Source organism: Ambystoma mexicanum, chromosome 1p, assembly GCF_040938575.1.
Source record: "Ambystoma mexicanum isolate Mex_15411 chromosome 1p, UKY_AmexF1_1, whole genome shotgun sequence".
Lineage (NCBI taxonomy): Eukaryota > Metazoa > Chordata > Amphibia > Caudata > Ambystomatidae > Ambystoma > Ambystoma mexicanum.
This window is the reverse complement of record NC_090921.1, coordinates 403,132,029-403,159,242: the sequence shown is the minus strand read 5'-3', so window position 1 is coordinate 403,159,242 and position 27,214 is coordinate 403,132,029. Positions and strand designations below refer to the sequence as shown.

The 27,214-nt window shown below is 47.4% G+C and overlaps 1 protein-coding gene across 7 annotated transcripts in view; it reads left to right on the top strand.

Annotated features, from left to right (window-relative positions):
- Positions 1-27,214, top strand: part of EPS15L1 (epidermal growth factor receptor pathway substrate 15 like 1) — a 2,005,341-nt gene that overhangs the window by 51,113 nt on the left and 1,927,014 nt on the right. For 6 of the 7 annotated variants that reach the window (XM_069649176.1, XM_069649175.1, XM_069649172.1 and 3 more), the window contains exon 1: positions 2,084-2,131. The exons of the other annotated variant lie outside the window; for it this stretch is intronic. In XM_069649176.1, coding sequence (XP_069505277.1) covers positions 2,099-2,131 — 33 coding nt within the window. In that variant the 5' untranslated portion in view covers positions 2,084-2,098. Of the gene's footprint in view, positions 1-2,083; positions 2,132-27,214 lie in introns of those variants that run through there. 7 annotated transcript variants of the gene reach the window in all.

Below are 27,214 nucleotides of genomic sequence, written 5' to 3'. Positions count from 1 at the left end.
TGGAACAGAGAATATACTTTGTTTAGGCTTTTTCCCACATACCATCTTTTACAGTTCTTTTCCGTGCCTTTTCCATTTTGCAACCCGTTTCCTGTGTTCCCTTTCCTTTTCTTTTTTCATTTCTGACAGTCCTTCTGATGTGATATTTCTTTATCCGAGTATTCTTTTATTTCTGAATATTTCCTTCTTCTTGTATGGTTTTGGCTCATACTTTATTCATTTGTTTAGTTTGTCTCGGGTTGCTTTTGCGATCTCTTCTGTTTGTCTCCACCTTTTTGTTTCTGACTGGCTCCAGATCCTATGCTTTTTGTTTTCGCTTGATGGCCATTCAATTTGAGGATCTCCTTTGGCTGTTTTCCTTTGCCTATCTGTGATTTTTTTTATCATCTGGTATTTCCATGTGATGTTTCCATGTTAAGATTTTTTGGGACAAGATATTGCCTCTCTACCTTTGTTCAGCCATTATTACGTTTTTTCCCCCTTGATCACTACTTGCCGGATGACATAATCTCTGTTGCCACAGTGCTGAGGCTTCTGCCCCTTGATTCAGTCATCAATTTTTGCTGTGAATGACTCTATTTGTATCAGTTTGCTGTGTATCGTGGCCAACATATCGAACTATCTCTGACATTTTCGTTAATTGATTCATATAACTTTGTGTAGTGTGCCAGCGAAATGATCATGCAGGCCATCGCAATGTTATGGATATGTATCCCTGCTGCTGTGGATAGTTGTGTTTTGTCCAAGGGTACTGTTTTCGCTCCCTTTGTTTTTGTGGTCTTGCTTGTTCGTTTGTGCCCGTCCCGATGTCTTCTGGTTGGGCTTCATCGTCTTCTGTGTTTGCTCCATCGTTATGCGCGTTTATTGCTTACATTGGTTCTCCTCCTTTTTATTTTTTTCCAGTGTTTCTTTGCCTACTTGTTTTTGTGATTTGACATTTCTTGTTTTGTCTCCACATTTGTATGTAGTATTTGTTTCCTTTGGGCGTTCAATCTTTTTTGTTATCGGTTTTTCCTTCGTTTGATTTGGTCAGGTCTATTTTGTCTTGTTGATCATTTTCTCCCTGCAAATGATCTTTTCTAAATTGGTGGCATGATTGCCTTTTTGGGTGCCAAGAATGGCCAAGTTTAATTTTCTCAATGAAGCTTGCCCGTCGCTTGATCGCTCTAATTTCGCCAAGAGAGATTTCATGATGATTTTCTCATCTTATGCTCTGCCTCTTCCCAATCATTGGTGTTGACATATGTATCCCCTGCACTTGAAAACGTTTTCCATGTTTACTTGCAGGCCTCTGGACTGAGCATTTCTTTTTTTTGTGCAAGCTTGTATCAACATCGTTGTCTTCAAAAACTTCATCGCTGTTTTCTGAGTCATCTTCATGAAACCTTGTTTGTTGCCTGTTTTCAGAGGGGACTCCTTGCTGTATTTCGTTTGCCTGTGATGCACGTGAGACAATGACAACCTCTCCTTTCTCAATTTCTATGTCTATTTCAGTCATTTTTGACGAGTATGTCTGCACTCTTTATAATTCCGGATTCGTCCATCGCCTGTGTTTGCTGCTTCGCTGACCAAACTTCTTTTATTGCGATCCATTCCGTCCTCTACTGGGTCCTATTCCTGTATGGTCTTCTCGGATGTTATATTACCAGTTGTGCCCCCCATCTTCCGACATTCTTTGTCGTCAGTGTTTATGCCTTTCAAGTTACCATTCAAGTTGTTTGCCTTGTTTGTCTCGATATTCACTGTCTCATTCCCAGAAGTAGTCATGCCCAGGCTTGTTTTGTTTGTAATCGTGAGGTCTGTGTGCACAATTGAACCATTAATCTTGTTAACTCCTGAATGATATGGAGCTTTTCCCATTCCCTTTTCATGTCCTGGCTGTCCTGCTTTCCGTTTCTCATCTAGAATCTCACCCAATTCACAGGCAACACTACGGCTCTTCGCAGTGGCAGTCTGAGGCCCCCCCCATCTCGCTCCTCCCTTTCATTCTCATTCAAGCTTCCTCTACGCAACGCTGCAGGCTGCTCGCTGAAGGAATCTACCTCCAACAGCTCTGTCAGTCACGTCTACATTAACATCATAGTCGGTGTCCGTGTGAATGTTTGCGCGTACCGCCCGCGTCTCCTTAAAGGTAAGTGCTTCTCTAATATTCGTTTCACCATTTGTAAGCGCAGCACTGCTTCCACCACCAGCATTCTCACTTACTTGCTCAGCTGGTTTCTGGCCTGCCCTCGGTCTTTGTTTCCTCGTGTTTATGTTGGCTGCTACTGCCATGTCCGCGTCTCCAGGATGGGGGTTTGCTCTTGTGCTCAGGCGAGCAGTCGCTTCCATGCCTTCAGTAGCTCCGGTCATTCCATTCAATCCTGGGATAAGACTGGGGTTAGACTGAACTCCTGCCCGGACTCACACGCGCCTGTGATGGGATTTTAAAGGAGGTCCTTGCAGTTAAAGAGACAGTGTTTCCGACTCTACAAAACCACGGGTCCAAGGCTCAGCATGTCTTCTCACAGTGGATACTAGGGTTAGACTGGACTCCTGCCCGGACTTGCTATACAAGTGATAATATAATTTCTGAGGCTTGTGGAATCTGCTTAGATCACATGCTGTGCATAGGCCGACATCTAGTGGAAGCTGCAGAGTATTCGTTTGTTTTTCGAAACTCGAAAATGGGCGTCGACACAGGGCGTGCCAGTAATACTATCCCTAGTGTGACGTCCACCATACCCATGATCGCTCACACGTGTAGGACCCTTAGATTGTTTTTTTCTGCCATACTTGTCGGAAGCATTGTTGCGGAGTTCCCTGGCTTTCAGCCATTTTGCTAGAAATCCTTTTTAATTCCCTGTTCTTTCACTCCCACGTCGAGATCCGAAGATCGACGCCGGTCCGAAGAACAAAACAACTGGCGAGACTGCAACAACGGACTTTGGGCCTCGAAAGGCCTCTGGCCTCGGCCCTGCAAGTAGGGAGAGTGGGGCAGTGGAAACATACTCACACTCACTATTATTTCCTACATACACTAGCCTGCTGCCATAAGGTGACATATGGAGAGTACTCCATTTAAATTTGGCCCCAAGTGCAACCGCAAGTACCCTGGGGTTGACAAACACGCCACCTGTAATCTCTGTTTGCCTAGGGACCACCCCGGAGCTAACTGCAGAGCGTGTAGCCTGTTTAAGGCGTGTAAGAGGATTCAATCCAGCACTACAGCTAAGTCAATGCCTAGTCTGGGATACTGGATGGAAACCCTTATTGATATATCTTTATGTCCAGTTCATGAGTTCTGGATGACTACCCCTATATAACACCCCTCTCTTGGAACCCCACTGAGCCAAGAAGTAGTTCTGTTTTGCAAGTTTAAACGGTTTATTTGAGAATGTAAACAATATATATATATTTCACACTTTATAATAAATTAATAATTAGTTTCACACTTCAGAACATGAGCAGTTAACAACAATGGGTAATGTTCTACTAATAAACTGATTTGATTATCCAGGAGTAGTATAAAGGATGAGGTAGCACGCTTGGGAATAGGAACAGAAAAATAAGGTGGTAGAGAATGCTTTATCTAGTTCCAGATGGATGCAATGTTGAATGAAAATGCAATACAGAAAATACTCCATATGATTTCAACAAAACAATGTAATCACTTTCCTCTGGCAATCCGCTCCCCCCCCTTTATGCAATGCAAGGAAATGGAAGGGAAGCACACAGTTCTCAGAAATGCAATCAAATGTAATTCAGTTCACCCCAGCAAGCTTAGACTACAGAAGTTTGAAACACAGGCCCAAAATGCTTTTATATGTGCTGGCAATGAAGTGAGGAATATGCTGAAAATGGTTTTAATTCCCTTTAGGATGTTCAGGGTGAGTGAAATATACTTGGGATGAGTTCAGGCTCACTTTAGCAAGGATCTAGGAGTAACTAACAGGTTAAACGAATTTTTGGCAAAGGAAGCTGCTGTTTTCACACGTGGCTGGATTTTTAACCAAATCGCGGCAAAATTCGCAAATGCGTGAATCACGATTACGGCAAAAGTATGAGGAGTAGCAAGTCGATTCTAAGCTTTCAGAGGAAAGTTAAACCAAGTTCCTAGCATAAACGGTTCCAGAGATACGGACGATTAAATAAAGGTAGTTTTTCGGATTTGAAATTTTAAAAGTTCAAAGCGACAGGTTACAGCTTGCAGCTAGAAAATGACAGGTGACAGTTAGGAGGCAGTTCTGGTTAGATTTAAAATAGATTGAATTATATTATTTTAACTAAGAGATTGGTTCTGCACAGTTCTGCTAGGTACTCACAATATATTTTTGAATTGGGCCTCGCCACGGATCTGGTCAGGTTTTGGACTGGACTCCGGTTCTGGTCTCGGCACTTCACAGCGATCTGGGTCAGCTCTCTGGTTCTGCTAACAGCGGTCTCGGTCACTCTGGATCTCTGGCCTCTGGTTCTGGATACTGCTCTGCTTTCTCTGGGTACAGCACTGCTTCTGGATCTTTCTGCACAGCTTTCTCTGGACCCAGCGCTGATCTGCACGGCTCCTGGATGCTGCTACCGCTGTTAGGTTTGCTGGATGCTGAGGCCTTCTGTGAAGAGTTCTCAGTTTGTGGGTTTAGGCCCTTGCGTTGAGTTCTGAATCAAGTTCTTTGGAGTTTTAAAGTCTAAGTGTTGAATCTGGTATCTTCTGGATGTTGTATGGTCCGGCAGAGCGCGTTGCAGCAAATGGAATTGAATGTCTCTACCTGTCCCAGCAGTCTCTTTTTATGTGTTTTGAAAGTGGGTGTGTGCCTGGGCCTAGCTAAGCCTGCCCCTTTCTACTTGTCATTGGCCTAATTCCCCTCTCCCATGATTGGGGAAGGAACTGCAAGTCAGAGTGATGCTGTAGATTTTATGGGTCAGAGGATCCTCCCCTGGTCAGTTTGCCCACAAATCTATATTTGATCAAAATACACATTTCTCAAATACATAGTGGTTTGTCATTGCATGTACATATTACCTATCGCATGAGGTATACTCTGTTCAAACTCTGCTCTTCCTAAGGGCTTGCATTCAAAAATGGCAACTTATTTTCGATTTTAGTGGGTTATGCAACCTTGGTTCTTCATTAAAAGTTATACACATATACACGGCCTGTCCATACATACTCCAGTAAATTCCCATATCTCTAGCTTAAACACAGAGTCTGTAGTATCCATAAATGGCGGGGTTTTGCCCCAGAACATCACACAAATTGGAGTTTGGGCTTGAATCGAAGGTACATTTTTTTAAATGAAAGCTCTCAAAGTTATACATTCCTGTCATTTGATTACAAAGAGTTATCAGTGTTTCTGTCAAATATATATTTTGCTTTCAATTCAGTTCTCAGAGTGTTGGAGTCCGCCTCCAAGACTTGGGTGGGTCAGTGATCACATGTGTCTTCTGGCAGGCAGGCCTTTGTTGACAGGAAACAGTCAAAATCAACATATTCTATTCAAGTGCGAGAGCCTATTGTGTGGTCTCCAGGAGGCTCCCAGCCAGTCTGCCTTCTATCAATCAAGAGGTCATGTGAGATTCTAACTCCTGGTGTGAATCTCTGGAGGTGAGAGGTTTCCCAGCCTTTGGCCTGTTAATTAAATCAGATTGTCTTCTTGGAACAGCATGTGGTTAAGATTTTAATTAACTCCCAGCCTTTGATGTAAAGGCCTCTCCTGCAACTCCTGACATGCAGTTTCCCTGTCAGAGTTGAGACCGCTAGCGCCGCCCTCAGTCAAAAGCGGGTACTGCATGCAATTTTGGGATCTTTCTTGGATTAATGCATTCTAAACAGGAATGGTTCTTACATGGTAGTATATCCTTGCTTAACATTGTTTTGATGGGGCTCCTTACAGTAAAATGGTTATGTGGAACCCCACAAAAGGGTTGAATCTTTAAAGTGGTCCGATGAGCCACGATTTCAGCAACTTTTTGACATCTGTAACAGTGGATTTTGTTAACAAAGATCTTTCTTTACACTGGTGGGTGGCAAGTTAGGTAACCATTTTGGTGTGCGCACAAACTGCGTGGTTCTCCTGGATTCTGGCGCACATGTGGGCTTTTTGGCCATCTTGGATTTTCTAAGCCCACAGCACCAAATGTTGCAGCATGATAGCTCAAACGTGGGTCAGGACACCCAACAGGCGAAAACACTAAAGGACCGCTCCACTAAACGCTGGGCCCACCACACCAGGCAGCTCGAGGCCATGGAAGCGGTGGGTGCCTTCAGTGAAGGCAGCAACGCCGCACTTTCGGACAGCAAGGGCACAGGGGCGTCGAAAGACACCCAAGCGCTAGTCCCGACCTCGGAGGATTGTCTGGCGGGGCAGTTATGGGGACCACACCCGGCGACACGAGCGCTACCTAAACACAGTAAGGCCAGCCGAGACTCTACACACATGTCGAGTTCTCGGAATAAGGAGGCACATAAGAGAGCGGTCCACAGAATCAGTGTCCTCTGGGCGTTCCAGGTCGAGACCGCTGCACGACACACGGCAACCGTCCACAGTTGCCAAAAAGCCCTCGCTCCCCAAAGTCACGGAGGTGGATTCGTCAGATGACGAATCCGACCTCCACCCCCAAGTTGCACGCTTAGAGTCGGCTCCGGTAGCCCGTTCGGCGCCTGCCTCCGAAAGTCGACATGCACACTTGAAAGATTCAGAGAGTACCCTACACACCCCCGAATCCCGACGCCAGGTGTCGAAAGGTTCAGATAGGGTCAAAATATCAGGAAAACACTCTTCTACTCAAGGGGAATGGGATAAACAGCAGAAAAAGTCATCACAGTTAACTTCTGCACCCCAGGTACACAAGGACAGAGACACGTATTCAGATAAGGATAGATCCAAGACCCCTGTCCCTGTCTCTAAACCCAAACTTATCCCTCCCACTCCTCAGGATATGGGTATAGAAGAGGAACATCAACAGGAGGTTGTCATCCCCAGCTCCAGAGAATGGAGCAGTGAAGACATAGATAGGGTAATGAGGAGGATGTCTTCCCTGGCTGATTTCTACAAAAAAAACCAAGATAACTTCCTCAGTTATCAGAGTACCCCTGACAACGCTACTCCTTCAGGATCCAGAGACCCTCGGCCTCCTAATAAGAGACCTCGGTTTGGGACTCCAACTCAGGGCCTGATTTCAGACCCTTACTGCATCCAACCTTACCAGCAATATAGTGAGGATCCAGACATAGAAATATTGGACGACCAAACAGGAGTCAATTATTATGGAGATGACGAGGGCCAAGATGGGGAGGAGGAAGATGAGGCAGAAGTCTACAATATAGACTCCTGTTCGCAAGGAACCACATGTTACTGACTCTCCAGTAGATAACCAGCCCCTTCTAAATGAGGTCTTAGCTAGAGCGGCAGAGCACTTCCACATAAACACTCAAGGGGCGCAAGAAGAGAGGGACTTTGCAGAGGAAATCATGGGGGACAAGAAACCCATTGCCCAAGCCATTCCAATTCTGAAGTCCATCCAACGCAGAATTGATCCATCCCTCCTCACCCCTAATCTCACCAGGGCTGTAAACCCCAGAATTGAAAGATGTTCAGGGCCGCCCAGTCAGACCCACTTTACATAAGGGGTCAACTTAAGCCCGACTCGTTGTTAGTCACTAACACCAGGAAGAGAGCGGGAACACCTCTATCGGCATCTGAAGCTCCCCCAGACAAGGAGCAAGAGGATTTACGGGTTAGGAAGGAAAGTGGCCTCCACTTCCACTTACCAGTCAAGAATCGCCAATACCTCCACTTAGCTGGTAAGTTACAATTGCCACCAGTGGGAGCAAGTAGCTGCTCTCATTGACTCCGCACCAGAACCACTAAAGGGCCTGTTAGCCCAGATCGCATCGGAGGGCAGAGTCGTGTCCGGTTGCATTCTAAAGACGGACTTTGACGCAGCTGATAATGCAGGATGGCTCATAGCAGAGAGCACCGTCATTAAGAGGCTCGCTTGGCTTAGTCAGTCAGGTTTTAAACCCGAGACCCAAGCTACCCTTATCGACATGCCGGTGGAACCGTATGTCTTCTTTGGCAAAGCAGTAGAGGAGGCACTCAAAACTGCCAAAGACGAGTACGATACCCTTAAATCCCTGGGACAATTGGCTAATAAGCCCACGAACCAAAGAGGGAGTAGTAATTTTCGTTGCTCACACGGCCAAAATTCCCAGAGGTGCTCCAATTACACACACGGGCAGGGTACATCGTGGGGTGGCAACCAACAGACTACCCAAAGTTACGGCAGAGGTAATAAGAGGGGCTGTGGTAGAGGAAGAGGCAGCCCAGCCAGAGGCGGTACGCCTCCCGGCAAACAGTGATGTTCCGCTCAGGGTCCCTTCCCACGCATCCCCAGTAGAGGGGCACATTTCCAACTCAACCCAAGCATGGGAAGGGATCACATCGGACAGATGGGTGCTGTCCACAGTGTCCACAAGATACTGCATCGAACTGCTGGAGCGCCCTCGCAACCACCCTCCAAGACAAAAAATACACTCCCTGGACCTCCAGAAGATCCTCCTCGAGGAAATCGTCAATCTTCTCGCAAAGGACGCGATAGAACTCGTCCCGGGTAAACAAGGGTATTTATTCAACTTACTTCCTTGTGCCAAAAAAAGATTTGATAATGCGCCCAGTATTAGACTTATGCCCTGCAAACAAGTATGTCAACCCCCAAAAATTTCGCATGACTACTCTCCAAGATGTAATCCCCCTCCTAAAAAGAGGGGATTACATGGCAACATTGGACATGAAAGATGCCTTTTTTCATATTTCCATGATCCCAGCGCACAGAAGATTCTTGCGCTTCACAGTGGACAGTCAGCACTACCAGTTCAAGGTATAGCCTCGGCTCGAAGGGTATTCACCAAGGTACTGGCGGTGGTGGTGGCACACCTATGCAGGGAGGCAAAACCAGTGTACCCTTAGCTGGACAACTGGCTCATCACAGGGGAAACCCCAGTAATTTGCAAATCCAACATCCAAAGAACTATCGACTACCTCTTCAAATTGGGTTTCTCTATCAACGAGAAAAAATTAAGCCTGGTGCCAAGCACCTCCAAACAGTTCCTAGGAGCTGTCCTAGACACTCGAGGGGTTGGCCTTTCCACCAGAGGAAAGAATTAAGAATATAATACTGCAAATTCCTCAATATCAGCCCGGTCGTCAGATAAGGGTGCGCAAAACGATGCGTTTGCTAGGCATGATGGCGTCATGTATTTACATGGTTCAACACGAGCGCCTGCGCATGCAACCCATGCAGGAATGGTTGGCCAAACTATGGTCTCAGGCAAGTGGTCAGTGGGACGATCTAGTGGTTCTTTCGCCAACACTTGTACAAAGTCTTCACTGGTGGACGAGAGAGAACCTGTCGAAGGGGAAACCCTTTTTTGATCCGGAGATGCAAGCTGTAGTGACTACAGACCCCATCGGGGTGGGGCGCACGCCTCCTTCACCACACAGCTCAGGGTCTCTGGTCTCACACAGTGGCCAAGAATCACATCAATCTGCTAGAGCTTCTGAGTCTTCAGAGCGCTTTGAGCGTTAAAACCCCACCTGATGAACCTGTCAGTGCAGATCTTAACAGACAGCGCGACAGCCATGTTTTACATAAACAAGCAGGAAAGGACTCGTTCGCCAAATCTGTCCAAGCTTGTCCAGAACATTTGGACATGGGCACTCAGATGGAACATTTACCTGTCATCTCAACATGTTCCAGGGGATCTCAATTCACTAGCAGACGCTTTGAGCAGAAATCCCCTCCCAGAAGAACACGAATGGTGTCTGCACAGTGGGGTTTCCCCACTATAGACTTATTCGCCACAAGCGAAAATAGACCATGTCCAGGATTCGCATCCATATTTCCCCAGCCAGATTCCAAGGGGAACACCCTGTGGTTGAACTTGTCAGGAATGTTTGCCTACGCTTTTCCACCAACGCCTCTCATGAGGAAGGTGGTCAACAAGATGCACAGGGAATAGATGACGATCATCCTAGTTGCTCCCATGTGGGCGAGACAACTGTGGTTCCCACAACTGCGCAGACTAGCAGTGTGCGAACCCATCAGACTCCCGTGCTGGCACATCCTACTATACCAGCACCAAGGTCAAACAGTGCATCCTCGACCCAGCTCCATGAACTTGGCAGCATGGCTCCTGAAGTCATAGAGTTTGGACATCTCAACCTGCCACAGAGATGCATGGATATCCTAAAGGAATCAAGGAAACCAAACACTAGGCACTGTTACTTCGATAAATGGAAAAGATTAGTTATCTGGTGCCAGAATAAATCTATCAACCCGGTTGGTTGCACTCCTTCCAGTATTGTCACCTACATGCTCCACCTGCTCAGCGCAGGATTGGTATTTAATTCACTCAAGGTACACCTGGCGGCGCTGTCAGCCTACACCACCTCCCATAACAAGGTGTCGTGGTGGAAGGTACCAGTGGTTAAAGCATTTATGGAAGGGGTAAAGAGGCTTCACCCTCCAATTTTGAACCCACCACCAGGATGGGACCTTAATGTGGTGCTTGCTAAACTCATGGGCCCCCCTTCGAACCCATGCATAAAGCCAGTCTCAAACACTGGACCTATATAACTGCCTTCTTAGTAGCCATTACATCCATAAGAAGGGTCAGTGAAATTCAGGCTCTGTCAGTGCAGGATCCTTTCTTTACTGTTCATAAGCATAAACTGGTTCTACGAACTCATCCTAGGTTCTCACCTAAGTTCATTTCTAAATTCCACGTTAACTAGTCCATTGAGGTACTGGCCTTCTTCCAAGAACCCAAAAGCTCTGCTGAGGTGAAACTACACACACTAGATGTACGAAGAGCGGTCCTCTACTTTGTAGACAAGACCAGACCGCTAAGAAAAACAGACCAACTGTTCGTCTCCGTAGCTACAGGCAGAGCGAGAGATCGCGTCTCTAAAGGTGCCATCTCGAAATGGATAGTCAAATGTATCCAACTGTGTTACTCCCTTTCTGAAAAAACTCTGCCTTTTACGCCAAGAGCCCACTCTACAAGAGGCACTGGGGCCACTCTGGCTTTCATTGCAAATGTACCCCATGACACCATTTGCAAAGCAGCTACATGGAGCTTGATTCACACTTTTACTCAGCACTACTGCATTGACACTCATTCCAAGACAGATACTCAAGTGGGACAAGCGGTTCTAAGACACCTGTTCGCTCATGACCCTTCTCATATCCCACCTCCTCCTCCTTCTAACACTGCTCGCTAATCTATGCACAGCATGTGATCTAAGCAGATTCCACAAGCCTCAGAAGGGATACATTACTCAACGTAATCATATTTCTGATGCTTGTATCTGCATAGATTCACATGCGCCCGCCCTTCCTCCCCTCCGAGAGAAGGCGCATGGATGCTTGTAGTCTTATCTATCTATCTATCTATCTATCTATCTATCTGCTTGGACAATCTGTACTCGCGCTACTCAACATGCTACCTCATGTCAGAAAAAATACAAATTGAGGATCCTACACGCGTGAGGGATCATGGGCACAGTGGATGTCACACTAGGTATAGTATTACTGGCACGCCCAGTGTCGACACCCATTTTCGAGTTTCGAAAAACAAACTTTAATACTCTGCAGCTTCCACTAGATGTCGGCCTATGCACAGCATGTGAATCTAAGCAGATACAAGCATCAGAAAATATGATTACGGTGAGTAATGTATCCCATATGTATATGCCCATGTCACTGCCCCACTAATCTCGTATGCAAGTTACTGTCACATTTGGCGGAAGTTGGAAACCAGAGTAGCTGCAAATGTACAGGTTTCATAATCTGGTGCAGGGTTCGAAATTGATGGGATCTGGGGGCTATTTAGCACCTGCTTGTAACCTGGGGCCAAAAAAAAAAAGCAGAAGTCTGGTGGGAAGAGCTGTGGGAATCCCGAGGCAGCAGTGGAAGAGGTCTGGGCGATCGGCGCGGCTGCTGGGAATCTGTGGTGCGGCTGGAGGGTCGGGTCCGGAGGCGCGGCTCAGGGCTGCTACGGCCTGAGTGCTCGTGCGCCGTTGGGTCAGAAGAGCCCGCGGGATGGTGAGGCTGCTGTGGAGAGGAGGCGAGGAGGAGGTGGCTGCCAGCAGTTCGGTGGAGAACATCAGCAGACCGGAGAGAGGGCAGCCGGAGCCTGGTGCGGGCTGGGACTCGCCCCGGCGGTGAGGAGGAGGACCTCTGCAGAGCTAGGGAAGAGCGCCCTCTTCCCCTAACCCCCGGCATTGAAGTCGGCCATCTCGGGGCTTGGTGGGGGGCTCAGAGGCACGGAGCGCTTTGTCTGCGGGGGAGCAGTGGGGGCTGGACAGCCCCGGGCCTGTGAGTCGGAGGGAGGGAGGAGGCCTCCTACATGGGAGACATTGGCCATCTAGAAGCCCGTGGCTGCAGGGAAGAACCTGGCGGAAGGGGGGGGGTCGTGGCGAGAGGGCTCGCTAGCCCAGGAACACCCACAGCAGTGAAGGAGTATAGACCTCCCCCCCCCCCCTGCACGCGGCCACACAGCCCCCTGAAGCTAACCATACTGGGGGAGTGACAGTCTGCATTAACAAATGGTAGTGGACTGTGTGCTTGAGGACTGCTGATTCCGGAAGGGGGTTGGGGCAGGCGGACATTAGAGGCCCTCTGAAGCCAAGGGGCACTGCGGCTGACTGAGGGGCTACATCAGGCTTGTGGCGGCAAGCTGGTTCTGTAAGACAAGGACCAGGAAGGAAATGCTGGCTGTGTGGAGCTGAGGAGACTGGCTGCACAGGTGCAGAGGGGTTGGAAGGAGTGTGGGTAAGCCGATTGGACTCAAGGCCCACTTGGCTGCATTTGTGGTCGGGGCTCCAGGATAATCTCAAGGCGTGGGCACGGTTGGATCGACCTGGGATCCGGAAGAGTTCATGGCGGACGGCAATCTGGAAGACTTTGATGGCGATGGGTGGTAAGAAACCAACTCGATTGCCGTTCACACAGAAGGAGTGGCCTAGGAGGGATAGAGAAGCACCTGAGTCGGGGTCTGATCCAGCTGAAATGGCACAGGCAGTGCACCTCGCAGAAACATCAAAGGGCTTGAGCGAGGAAACCCCGTCATGAGAATTGAGTATGATCCTGGCGGAGGTGCGGTCCGGGTTCGCCGCTATTAACTCCAAGTTAGATGGACTGACGTATAAGGTGGACAGGATGCAGGAAATGATCGACAAGGAAAGCAGCAGAACCTCGGAGGTGTAGTCAAGATTAGGAGTGCTAGAAGATACAAGTAATGAGACGGGCCAGGTGGTACAAGAACTGAGAAGGGAGGTGAAGGCCATTGGGGATAAAAATGAAGATCTCGAAGCAAGATCATGCAGGAACAATAGAGTGGTCGGTATTCCAGAATCTGTTCCCCAGCGGAACACGGCAGTGTTTATGGAGACATTTATCAATGAAGTACTAAAATGGCTGGTTTTGTCGTCACAATTCTTATTAGAGAGAGCACACACGATTACGCAGGTCGCGCCCAGGCCCGGTCAAAATCTGTGACCTGTCATAGCTAAGGTACTTAATTACTGCGATTGTGACGCCATACTAAGATGGGCTAAGGAGCTTGGTGACCTCATGTATGAGAACAGTAGGGTTTCCTTCTACCCTGATTTCACACCGGCGGTCCAGAAGGCCCGTATGTCATTTGCAGCTTTGAAGAGAAGGCTGCGTGAAAAAGGCTTGCAGTATTCCATGCAGTACCCCTCCAAACTCAGGGTGCAGCACAATGGGAGAGCTCAATTTTTCACAGACGTGTCGGCTGCACACCAATTTATTGAGAACCTGCCGAATTGATATGACAAGGGACTAGGAGGTACACCGTCCAGTTACGTTTGAGAAGATTTGAAACCCAGCATACCTAAGTCAAGGGAAGGAGGTCAACGAGAAGCGGGCTCAATTGGAACTCCCGCCCTAGAGGGTCATGCTGTAATATAGCTAGATATGTACCTAGTCAGTCCTGCAGCATGAATGAATGTTTTATTTCCTTTCTGTGTTTCAGATGGTTCTCCTCTGCTGTTTAAACTGCGGTAAGCCGCTTGGGAAGTGGTGTCCGGCGCCCTGGGGCAGTGGCCCATGCTATTGTTTGATTCAGGTTGTTGTGGGGGGTGGGGGGTTTGATCACTGCAAGTTGGGGGTAGGCAGTGTGGGTGGGGAGTGGAGGGATGTGGGCTGGGGTGAATGAGGGGAGCACAAACTGCCCGGTTGGCAGAGTTGGGGTTTATGAAAATGGTTCACATCACATCGGGAGGACCATGAGGCATGACTGGGTGCGGCCACATGGACAAGTTATATTGGCACTCGTCGCTGCACTCATCTGAGTTATGGTGTATAGGGTAATGAGTTGTAATGTGCGGGGCATGAATGATCCGCGCAAAGTCAGGAAAGTAGTGCAGTACTGCGAGAGACATGGTGCTAAGATCGTATTGTTGCAAGAAACACATCTCAAGGGGCAGGGGAATGAAGGGGTTGCTCGAGGGTGGGACAAATGCAAGTATATTATCACATATTCTGCATACTCGGCGGGGGTGATGACTGGTACAGAAATCGCTGGGATTCAGGTTTAGTAGGACCGAGATAGATCCAGCTGGAAGATATGTCATAGTCTCGGGGTGTATGGGGCAATCAAAATTAACACTGGTTAAAATATATGGTCCCAATTTGGATGATCCAGGCTTTTTTGAGGGTCTTCTGGAGAAATGCCTAAAGTATCGAGATACGTATGTTCTGTGGGCAGGGGATCTAAATGTTGTCTTGGACCCAGAGCTGGACACAACAGGGGAGAGAAAGAGGCGGACGAGAGCGGCTGAAGAGGTGCTGGGAGCTATGGAGATTCTTGCACTGGAGAATGTATGGACCGTGCTGCATCCGGAAGAGGTGGGCTTTTCGCATCACTCCACTGCACACAACGCAACCAGAATAGACTATATATTGGGTTTCCCCTACTTTATTCGTTGCACAGAAGGTTGTGAGCTGTTACCAAGGACTTTGTCAGATCTCTCCCCGATATTGTGGACACTGTGTTTGTGGGAGCCGCTTTCCCGTCCTAGGTGGAGGTTTAAACCAGCAGCCTTGCGGGATATTGATTTTAAAAGTGACATACACAGCTTGATTAAACATTATTTCCTGGAAAACGAAGGCTCGGTGCAGAGTAAGGGAATGATCTGGGAGGCATTTAAAGTGGTGCTTACTGGGGGGTGCTTGTCTGCAGAGCTTGGGGTGCTGAGTACAATACGGAGAGAGCTCAATGCGGTGGAATTGGAGATAAAGTAGTGGGAGGGAGAGGTGGAGAGATTGAGCTCACTAAAATCACTAGCCAAGCTGAAGGAAGGGTTGGTCAAGTTTAGGGCGCTAGCGGACCGGGAGGTGCAGTACTTTGTGCAAACTGCAAGGGTCCGTAAGTATGGAGAGGAGGGGAGGCCAGACAGATACATTGCGGCTCTGGTCCGAGGAGAGCGGGGATTTGGGGAAATAACTGCCGTGCGGTCCAGCCGGGGGGAGGTCCTAGTGAAACCAAGTGAGATAGCGGGGGAGTTTCGCAGGTTTTACGCATCCCTGTATGCTACAAGGGGTACACCTCAGGGTACTGAATTGAGGGACTATATCGAGGGTGCGGCGCTCCCCAGGTTTGACGTGGAGGTAGTGGAGTCCCTTGCCAGGCACATATCGGTAGAAGATGTGTTGGGAGCGATAAAAGCCTTACCCACCGCGAAGACCCCAGGAATAGACAGCATAACGGCTGGATTTTATAAAGAAAGGGACCGACGGTGGCTAGTCACATGGTGGGGATGTGGGAAGAGGGGTTGGGTAGGGGCCTACTCCCACCTACGCTTAGGAAAGCGGTTATTACGTTGATTCCAAAGCCAGGCAAAGACCCACTCGATTGCTCGTCGTATCGCCCAATATCTTTGATAAACCTCGACATGAAGATTTTTACTAAGGTTTTGGCTGATCGCCTCCTGCCGTATGTTTCGCAAGTAGTTCACCGGGACAAATCTGAGTTTATTCCTGGAAGGTCGACGTCCTTAAACCTCAGGCGCTTATTCGCAATCTTGGCGCAAGTAGACCCGCGGACCCAGGCAGTGGCGGCGCTGTTAGATATGGAGAAGGCATTCGACTCCGTTGAATGGGAGTACTTGTTTGAGGTGTTGGCGTGGGTGGGGACTCCTCCATACTATATGCAGGTCGTGAAGCTGCTGCATTCTGGATGTAGAGCTTAGATAAATATAGGCGGAACGTGGTCAGACCTGTTCTTGCTTGGGAGGGGTACAAGGCAGGGATGTCCGCTCTCCCCATTGCTTTTTAGATTGGCCATAGAAGTGCTGGCGGGCAGACTCCGGAAGCTGCATGGACAGAGGACTGGGTATGGGCGGGCCGAGAGAGCTAATCTCATTGTATGCGAATGACGCAATGAAATTTTTGATATTAGAAATCCTGAGTTTTTTTTTTTGTATCCATGTACTTTATTGCTGTGGTAAGTTATTTTTATTTTTTTATTATTTTATAAACAACACTCCAAACATTACAAATAATTAGGACTTCCGTGTTTAAGCTACACAACATTACATCACAACATACACTTTTCGGTCCTCTCCCCTCCCACCCCTTTAACTCGAGTCCTTGTATCCATGTCATCGTCCTGCTCATCTTCAGGTGTATCCACTGCCATTAACTCCTCCGTGTCATTATCACTATGGTCGGCCTGGGAGGGCCGCACCATCGAGGCCACCAATTGTCTCCATGCTATTAGGGGTCCCACCTCCCCCCACCCCCCTGCTGACTGCTACATACCAGGCAGCTGTTTCTGCCTCTGCCCCCTTCACGAGGTCTGCCCACCACATCTCGATTCTGGGCCGTTGGGCTGCTTTCCAGCACATTGCAATTCTCCGTTTGGCCAGGATGTAGGCCAGGTCTTTCATCTTACTAATGTGCCTCAGGTTGCGTGATCTGGTAAAACCCCCAAGCATACATGCCCAGGCTGACTCCACATCCAACATAATCTCTTTTCCTGCTAAGCGCATCTTTAGCTCAGTTCAAAAGCTTCCCACCTCTGGGCAAGCCCAGAACATGTGTAGCATCCCAGCTTCCTCCTTCCCGCACCTAGGGCATCTCTGTAACACCGAGCCTCCAAACCTGGCAATATTTCTGGGGGTCATATATGCTCTATGAGTGACATATAATTGAATCTGCTGAAGCCTCGCGTTTCGGGACACCTTCTTATGATATCTTTGGTATCTATCCCATTGCCCATCCGACATGGGTTCTCCCACCTCTTCCCAGTCTCGCCTCAGTTGGAGTAGCTCCTTCTCAACCCTTGTCCCCAGTAGCTTGTATATGCAAGATATTTCATGCCCACCCTCCAAGATATCATACATCGTCTCAATGGTTGTATCAGGTTGTTCAGCCAGCACTACCTCGGGCCACCTTTCTCGTACCCGTTTAATAATTCTGGAGTAAGTAATGTGTTGACCTTTGTGCACCCCGCTGTCCTCTGTTAGCTTCTGGAAATCCAATGCCACCCCCTCCTGCCATATATCTCCAAGCCCATCGGTTCCCAGTATCTACGGACCCCTTTTATCATTTGGGAGTCCTCTCCGCATAGCGTCACTAACGGTACCTGCAGGGAGAACGGGGCTGGGTTGCCCACCATTTGCCATGCTCTACGCCACATTTCTCAGCCAAGCACCACCAGTCTCGCCATTCCTAGTACTTTTGGTCTAGACAACCACACTGTCTATCTAAGGAAGTAGGGAGCGGGATCCTTACACAGCAGCCTGGATTCAGCCGTTTCTTCTTCAGACAACCACCTGGCCGCATATTGCAGCTGCCCCGCCAAGTAATACAACTCAAAATTCGGCAGGTTTATACCCCCCCCCCCTGTCGCGCAAGTTTTGTAATTTCCAAAGGGCCACCCAGTTTCTGGAATTGTGCTATATGAATCCCCTGCACAGGCTGTGGAGCTTGGCAAAAAAGCTCCTAGGGATCACATACGGGATGTTTACAAAAAAGTGTAACAGTCTGGGCAGGACTACCATCTTAATCAGAGCCGCCCTCCCCATCATGGCCAGGGGTAGTCTGGACCAGAATTCCATACTATTCTTAATACCTTCAACTTCCTTTTCCGTGTTGTGTATGTGTTCTTCTCTTGCTGTGTGGTATATATCGATACCTAGGTATCGAAACATGTTGGTTCGCCAAGGTATTGGCAAAACCGGTAGGCTCCGCGGTAGAGCGCGTCTATACTTCCCCAGGGGGAACATGCTGGATTTCTTGGGATTTACCGCTATGCCCGAGAGGGTAGCATATTGTTCCATCACCTCCAGGACATATTGTAAGTTTTCCTCTAGGAAGCACAGATATAACCGTATATCCTCGGCATACAATGATATGAGATGCGAACCTCCCGCAGTGCGGATCCCTATCTCCCCATATTGTTGTCTGAGGCAGACTGCCAATGGCTCCAACACAAGGATGTATAGCATAGGCGACCAGGGGCAGCCATGTCTAGAGCCCCTGCTGAGTTGCCATTTATCTGAGATTGTAGCACCCGTTTTGACCTTTGCAATTGGGGAACTATATAACATTTTGACCCACCTCAGATACCCCGGCCCCATCCCATATTCTCTGAGTAGCTAGCAGCCAAGGCCATCTCACTGAGTCGAAGGCCTTAATTGCATCCAGCGAAACAATTACAAGTTCGCCGGGGTCCTCCACTGTTTGGTCGATAATGTGGTGAAGCCTCCTATGGTTGTCAGTTATGTTCCTGCCAGGGACGTAGCCTGTTTGGTAAGGGTGTATCAATTTGCCGATGACTCGCTTAAGCCTGTTGGTCAGTACTGTTGTGAGGATTTTGCTATCCTGATTGCGCATCGATAGGGGTCTGTATGATCCACAGTCTGTGCTTGGCTTACCTGGTATTAAGAGCGGGATGATCACCGCCTCCCGTAGTGACTCCGGCAACCTACCATGCTCAAACGCCTCATTAAGCATGGCCAGCAACGGGGGGAGCAACTCTTGTTTGTATGTTTTATAGAATTCACCGGGGAGCCCGTCCGACCCCGGGGCTTTGCATGTGTGGCAGGTGCTGAATCACTGTCTCTAACTCTTCCGGGGTGATTGGGGCATCCAGGTCTGCCCGTTCCTGATCGTCAAATGTGGGCAAGCCTATGTCTTCTAATGTTTCCTGGATCTCTTGATCCATTTCTTCCCCCACGTCCCCATAAAGATTTTTGTAGTATCTAAGGAACTCTTCGTTTACTCCCTCCTGGGTATTACAGGTCTGGCCAGAAATCCTGAGGTTAACCTTAAGCCCCTCACACAGGAAGTGGCTGAGTTCGGGGGATTCTCTGGACTCTGCCTGAATCAAACTAAGTCTTCCCTGTTCCCCTTGAATGAGGTTACGATTCCTCCAACTAGTATGGAGGATTTTGGGTGGGAGCAGGATACGGTTACATACGGTTACATACCTGGGGGTGGTAATTAGTAGGAACGCCCAGTCCCTGCTGGATAAGAATCATGGGGAGTATAACTTCATAACTCAGGTGGAGCTAGCTTCCCTGTACAAGCTTCCAAATTATGGAACACTATCCCTGTGCTCTTGCGAGCAGAATCCTCATTCAACCTGTTCAAACACAACACGAAGTGCTGGCTTCACAATTTGGACTCTGACAGCCTAACCTCCTGATCCCAGCACGTTAGATTGACGCCGGCACACTTTGTAATTTAATGTATAATTGTACGCACTTGCAATACTATGTTTGTACCTATCTGTAACTGTAACGTAACCATTGTTGACTGCTTTAAATTGTAACTGTAACCAGATCTAACTTACGCGCCCATATGCCCACGGGCCTGGCTGCGCTTTATAAATAAAATAAATACAAATACAAATTTAAGGTCATTGAGCGCAAAGATGGATAGATGGTGCAAGCTCCTACTCACACTTATGAACCGAGTGGCCATTGCTAAAATGGTGGTTATCCCCAAGCTTTTGTAAATGTTTTTAAATATACCGGTCTGGCCGGGGAAAGATTACTTTTGCAAAGTGAAATCTCAATTGATCCGGCTAGCTTGGCATCCAAAAGCCCCACAAATAGGCTTGGAGATCTTAACGCAGTCATGTGGGTGGGGGAGAGATCGGAGCCCCGGATGTCGAGGCGTATTTCTTGGCGGCCCAGCTGTCTTTTGCAAGATTTTGGATGCAGGGAGGCGGGGGCCCCCACATGTGCATATTGAAAGAGGCTCAGTGGACCCTTGTTTGCTGCAGGGACTATTGATCTCGGGGAGAGAGAGTAGCTGACAAATGTAGATTTGATCCCATAGCATGTACGGTGCACGCTTGGAGGCGAGCTATGAAAAGGATAGGAGTTGAACACCCATTTGACCCGGGAATCCGGTTATAGCAGATCGAGGTCCTGGCGCCCACATGTGATATGTCCATTGTAGGGGAGTGGGGAGGGGCGGGGATTGAACAATTGGAGGATATGTATCCTGAGGGGAAGTTTGTGTCTCACGAGGAGTTCGGGGACATGATGGGCAAGGGCCCTCAACGTGCATTACAGTACTACAGGATGCGGACTGCCTTTAAAGAATGGTCACTGGTCTTCCCTGATATCCCTCAGATTACACCCCTGCTGCATTATATATGCAACTCCTTGGGGTGCTGCAGGGTGATCTCGGCAATATATAGGATGATTCTAGCAGATACACACCGGGATCCCTCCCAAGCAAAGGGCACTGGGAACAAGAAAGTGGGGTCTCCTTAGGGGACAAGCAGTGGGAGAGAATATGTGGCACCACGCACACTGTGGCGTTCAGTTCAAGGTTGCAATTGATTCAACTTAAGACCCTTCATAGGATCTACATTTCGCTGGCGCGCGCGCATATGTTCGATGCAACAAAGCCCGCTATATGCCCGAGGTGTAAGGTGGATCCGGCGGATCTGATTCAAATGCTATGGGGGTGCATTGTGCTGCACTGTTTTTGGGAGGGGGTGTTCGGTGCCATGACGGAAATCGTGGGGCAGAACGTCCCATGCACGATGCTATGTGGCATGTTGGGGTGATCACTCGGTTTACCCAAGAAGTACAGTAAGCTGATAGCTTCTTGTATGATAGTAGCTAGGAGATGCATCCTCATGAAATGGATGCATACCTCCCCTACGGAGACAAAGGGGTAGTTAAAGGACCTAATACAGTTGAGTGACACAGATAAAGACTACGCTGCCCTGTGTGGGTCGCAGAACAGACCTAAAGCTATCTGGGGTCCATTGACAGTGTATTTGATGGCGAGGGATGTGAACCTGGAATGAAGGGGGGTTGGGATATGGGGACATACTCTCTCGCCCTGCAGACGTAAGCGTGAGGAGATGAAGACTGTAATAAGGTGTGCCACGTGTTCCCTGAGGCTTGCATGTTGTTGTATGTTGCTAACTTGCAGTTCTGCTTGCATCTTTCTGACGTAAATGTGATATGGTCTCATGTGGAGTTGTGAAACAATTAATAAAGAGATGTTTAAAAAAAAAACTCTGTTTGAGACAATCTATAAATAAACATTAGGACACATCAGCACGAGATTTAATGCATAAGGGGGTCATAAATAATGGACGTAAAATGTGTTTTCATCTTATGTTGAAGATAGGTTTGTGGAGGTAGCTCCTAGTCGTTGGTTAATGCTAGATACCCAGGAGCTGCTTATAGTTCGTGCTCATCAATCTTAATTTCGATCTCTGCTGGTGCCGTTGAAACCTGCTGGAGGCACCCGAAACTCATTATTAAAAAGTTTCTGCCATTCCGCTAAGATGATTTGTGTGTTCAGTACTTGCTTTTGAGATCTGTGTGCAACCTGCATTCACAGATTCAAAATGTGACATGACCGGCACAGCCTTCATGTTTCTTTGTTCAATTAAATTGAACACCACTAAATTGAGCAATCGAAGATGATATTACAGCACTTACAATCTTGTGGATTTTGGCACAAATCGCTTTATGAAAGGTGCCAGAACCTGACTGTCTCTGTTGGACCAATAATGTAGTTAAATAGGCCAAATGACTTTTGAATGCTCTATAGCTATCTACGATTGTTAGCCTGGGCAGATACTTCTTAGGCCTGGCCCCCAAATATTGATTTAGAACTTGTTGGAGCCCCCTGTCCGCCCCCTTTGGATACATTAACCCACTTAAAGTATAGAATGTAATCCTGCTTAGGCAGCCAGGGTACAGGATCTACTTGTTTTACACCAGGAAGCCAAATCCACTACACAGATTACTCTCAAAATAGTAATGAATATTAGTCAGTTTCAAATGAAGCCCATGATATCAATTTGTCAATCGAGAAAGCATTTTGACTTTCTATTGGCCATTAATTTAGAGAAAGCTTTGTCTTCCTTGCTGAAAAGTGCAATTGGTTTCTATGAGCCTTGTTGCCGGTAATGTTCCGAGTTTTGCAGACAATGATTTTGTTTTCTGTTATTTGTATCTGCCATTTTCCATTGGTTCTACAGCTTCAGTTTTGAATGTTTTATAGAATAACGCCATGTACCCCTGCCTGGGCCAGTGTTTATTTACACTCAGATTTGATAACGTCTACAATCTATTAATTTGACCCCTTTTCTGCGGCAGGGATCACTTGCAATTCTATATTTCCAAATGATCCAATATTATTCCCTCCTACAGCCCCTCTTTTTTACACAAGTTAATAATTCAGAAGAATTGCTGCTACTCCTTTTCAGTCTGCATTATACAACCCTGTGCATCACACCAGTTTCAAGAAGTTGCCGCATTGAATATTTTGCCATAGCTTTTTCAAGTGCCTGTCAATCTGTTTCTTTTATAGCTCATGTAAAAAAATCTTTGAGGTCCTTTGAAACTGCTAATTTCACTTTGCTCTAGCAGATGCACTACATTTCTCCCTTTGTCACAGCCTTACAAGCATTCCAGATAGCGGTACCATACATCTTATGTGTTTCATTTGCCAAATAAATGTACTTTAGTAATATGAAGGCCTACGTCCCTGTAGTATAAAAATAGCTTCAAACTGTATTGGATCTACAAGTAAAATTCAAAACCTTTCAAAAGAAGATATCGATACATTTGTGACTTGTGTCGACTCAAGTTTTGTGCTCTTAGGTGTATAAAGGCTAAAATAATTTTCAAAAATAAGAGTAATAGTTAAGTAGTGATATTTACTAAACAGTCCCATGAATTATTGCCACTTTAACTCAATATCTGTGATGTAAACATAAGGTACTAAAATACCTCTGTGCCTTTGTCAGTCTAGAAAAATGGATACCTCTCATGATTGATGGCAAACATATTTTGGTGGCCGTGGGCCAACCGTCTCATGCACGATACGATAGAAATACAGGTTTCCGAGGCTACCAATGAACGGCCAGTTTGATGTAACAAGGATCGCCATTTTGTTACCTAATAATTGCGCATTGCTTTCTGTTCTTATTGCTTCGCAGCACATTTTCTGCTTACACTGCTCGACTGTTTAACATTGTTGTCTGAAACATGAAAGGACAAGGCCGCGAGGCTAATAAGAGTTTGTTGAAACACAACGTAGGCAGCTCCAGGAAGGAATGCCCGGCTCCCTCCCGAAAGTAGCCTTGAAGCAGAGCCGCAGGGCATTTAATAATTTCACAGCTGCCAGCCAGTCTCGTTATATGGTAGAATATGTTAGAATAAAGTAGCTAAAGGCTTGAATCATGCTCTTCTTACGGCTCCCTTTATCGAGCCTTGTAGAGCGTGTCCGCTCCCAGGACACGAATAGCACCTCATAGATAGCAAGGTCTGGAATGTGACTCTTCCCCCGTATGTAGCTCGCTTCCAAGAACAGAAGCACTGTGTTCTGTTCAACAACTAAAAGATGCCTCAGCACTTGCAAATTGCATATTGTTACTAGAATAGATCTTCGAAGGTGTCATAATTGTCGAAAGTGTCCATCATCGCACCGAGTTCAAAGAAACCCAATAAAGGGGGGGTGTTAAACATGTCATAGCTGATTGTATGATATGCATTTTGTGTATATGTAACTGATGTACGTAATTCACTCTCTTGCGTCCCTCGAGGTCTAGAGATACACGTCGCAGGGCATGAGACTGAGTTGGCCAACTGAGACTATTTGCTTTGCAATAAACCCTAGCTATGGGAATACAACCTTGTGTCTGGAGTATCTATCGTGTGTGGTGACTTGCCTTGTTTCCATAGACGTAAGGAACCGCTAGTGGCCCCTTTCAAGATGGCGCCCGAACATGTACCCTCCCCCACTTGTTCCATCATATACGTTGTAATTGAGTAAAGGCGGAGAACGGCGAGGACGGGACGATCGAGCCGGGATCAAGAGTTGTTCGGGGCACCCTGTAGAAGTGATGAGAGATTCCTTTGCCGATCTGCACACATCTGATCCCTGATCGACGTACCCGGCTAGAGAACAAGGAGGCGAGGGTCCCGAAACGAGGCGGAAGCCAAGAAATGCAGTCACGACGTCATTGGTTGCGTCAGTATACAGACGACTTGTGTCCTGAAGGACAAATTGATTTATCAGGTGAGTCATTCCCCAATTCAAAGTATTTCTGATATTGGTTGAGAGTTGACTTTGCTAAATCAAACGCCCTAGGTAAGGTTGATTAACCAGGGGGAAGGTTGAAACATGCCTGGGGTATTTTCCACCCTAGCAGGGTTTTTCCGCTGTGGTAGACAATCTTTGGAAGATGGCCAAATTGCACCACCTGGGGGAACGCCGGCATATGAGATGTATGTGAAGTATGGAGTGGGTGCAATAATATTCTGTGAGACTTGGCATAGGCAAACCAGAAAGCAACAAGACCATCAGTGGCAGATTAATGGTAGCTTTGAGATAGCGAGAATAGATAACCTGGAAAGGGTGTTGATAAGAAAGAAAGCGCGTCCTGCAGCATTTGATATTGTTAAAGACTGGAGAAGGGAAGCAATGCTCCGACGTAGAAGTAGAGCGAAGCATGCGCGCAGGCATAAATCGAAAGGTGAAGTAGCGGAGGAAAAAGAGGAGGAGGAGTGGACTGAGAGTCTAAGGAGGTCAAGTAGACGTGACCAGTTGAATATAGAAAAATATATCCACAACGAGAATTGCACATAGCAGATGAATTGATAGAAAACATATTGATCCATACAAAACAGGGCCCAAGATCAGGAGAGAGGCCAAACACGTCAGTAAATATTGCCCAAACCCCTCCCGAAGCCCAAACTCTCCCTCCCGTAGCTCAAGCCCTCCCACAGCCACAGACCACGCACGTAACACTTCCTATTAGGCAACCAGACCCACAGCAGACACTCCCCGCTTCTGTTGTCCCATTCGCACCTCTCACCTTAGATACAGACTCGTTACCGTCCGTCCCTCCCGGGGGTGAAATAGAAACCACGGGGGCGAGAGGCGGGACAGAACAAAGTAGATGCACAAGGGTAACTCGCAGTGCGATCAGCAAAGAAAGGAAGGTGGAATTACAGCAACAGGCAGAAATGTATATAGACGGGAATGATGGGACGACAACATTGGCTTAGATATATGACTTCCGAAGAAGCAACGAAAGACAGGTAGTGTTGGAATGTATGGGTGAATATTTGGTGGAAAGATGGAAACAGTTAATTGGGAAATTACAACCGCAGCGATTGTTAGATTTCAATGCATTAGCACGCTGTAGAGAGAGAGAGATGAAGAAGTGAGAGAACATGTATATGGACTTTTTGAACTTAAAAATGAATTAGATAATGATTATGCTGACATGTTTACTGCACCTGGGTACAGGGGTAAGGATATCGGGAGGCATAGGAAGGAAACGGTAGAGCCATATCTACAACAACGACATTCAATGTCGTCAGTACAGAGGGGCGACAAATTGAAAGTATGTATGCGAGAAGCGTTTAGATGGATGTCGGATCCCAGTATCCCCACAATGGAGATACATGAGATATTTGATGAATATTCCATGCCCATGAAAAGAAAGGTACTGCAGTCGATGGCTGAACATTTACTAGACAAAGATATAAAAAACGACAAAGCCAGCCCACCCGAAATAATGGCAGTATATAAGAGAGCACTAGAGCGAGGGACAGGAGAGACAGCCCTATCGCTTGATCTGGGAATATTATTGCACATGAGAGAAGGGGGAGGGACAGTAAGTGCGGTATTTCCTATGAGAGAGGTCCGACCTACCTTTGTGCCCAAAGCAGAGGTTCCCGCAACGGGCAACATAGCGGTGCAGGTAACACCAGCCCATTATACCGCCCAATATGTGCATGTCCCCCTTTTCCAGACAGGAGGTGAACAACATAAAGCAGACGATTCCCGATATAAGAAAGAATCCTGCAGGGTTTTACAAGGAAGTAGAGCCCTGCCTACAATCATCCGTGCTTACCATGGGTGACATAGACGTGATATTCCCAGTGATCCTGCCAACAGACATATGGAAGCAAATAAGAAAGGTGGATGACGTAACACCCTTTGACGCCACATGGGCCGATTTGATAATAGAAGACAGGAGTAAAGCGGTTGGAGGAACACCGGGAGCGAACCTAGTAGTATTACCAGCACGCATAGTACAGAAATTAAAAGAAATTGCCCCAGAGAAAATAATTCAATGGGACAAATTGACTGCATGTGTACAAGGCAAGGATGAGTTAACTACAGATTATTTTAATAGGTTTGAAGAAGTATTTACAGACTTCAGTGGGCAGGATGTGAGCTCGGAAGCAGGAAAGAGGTTATTTGTTGGCAAATATGTAAGGGGGTTAAAACTTCCAATCCAGAACCTAATAATGACATCAGAGAGTGCATGGCAAGCTAAAGCGCTGGGCGAAGTATTGCACATGGCCCAATATTATGAGAACAGAGTGACTGCGGAGAAAGAAAAAGAGGAGAAGGATAGGGTAAATCTGAAGACATGGGTGCTACTGCAGCAAGTAGCAGGACATAATAGAGGGAGAGGGAATGCACAAGGAAGGAGTCATTCGAATATGCATGGGGGGTCATTGGGACCAAATCAGTGTGCGTACTGTAAGGAGGAAGGACACTGGCGAGCGCAATGTCCACATCTGCAGAATAGAAATGGGTCTGGTCAGAGAAGACAGCACAGAGGGCACCAAGGAGCGAATAGTCAAATAGGAATAGTATGCAGCAGTACCACAATAATGGAGGCCATCAA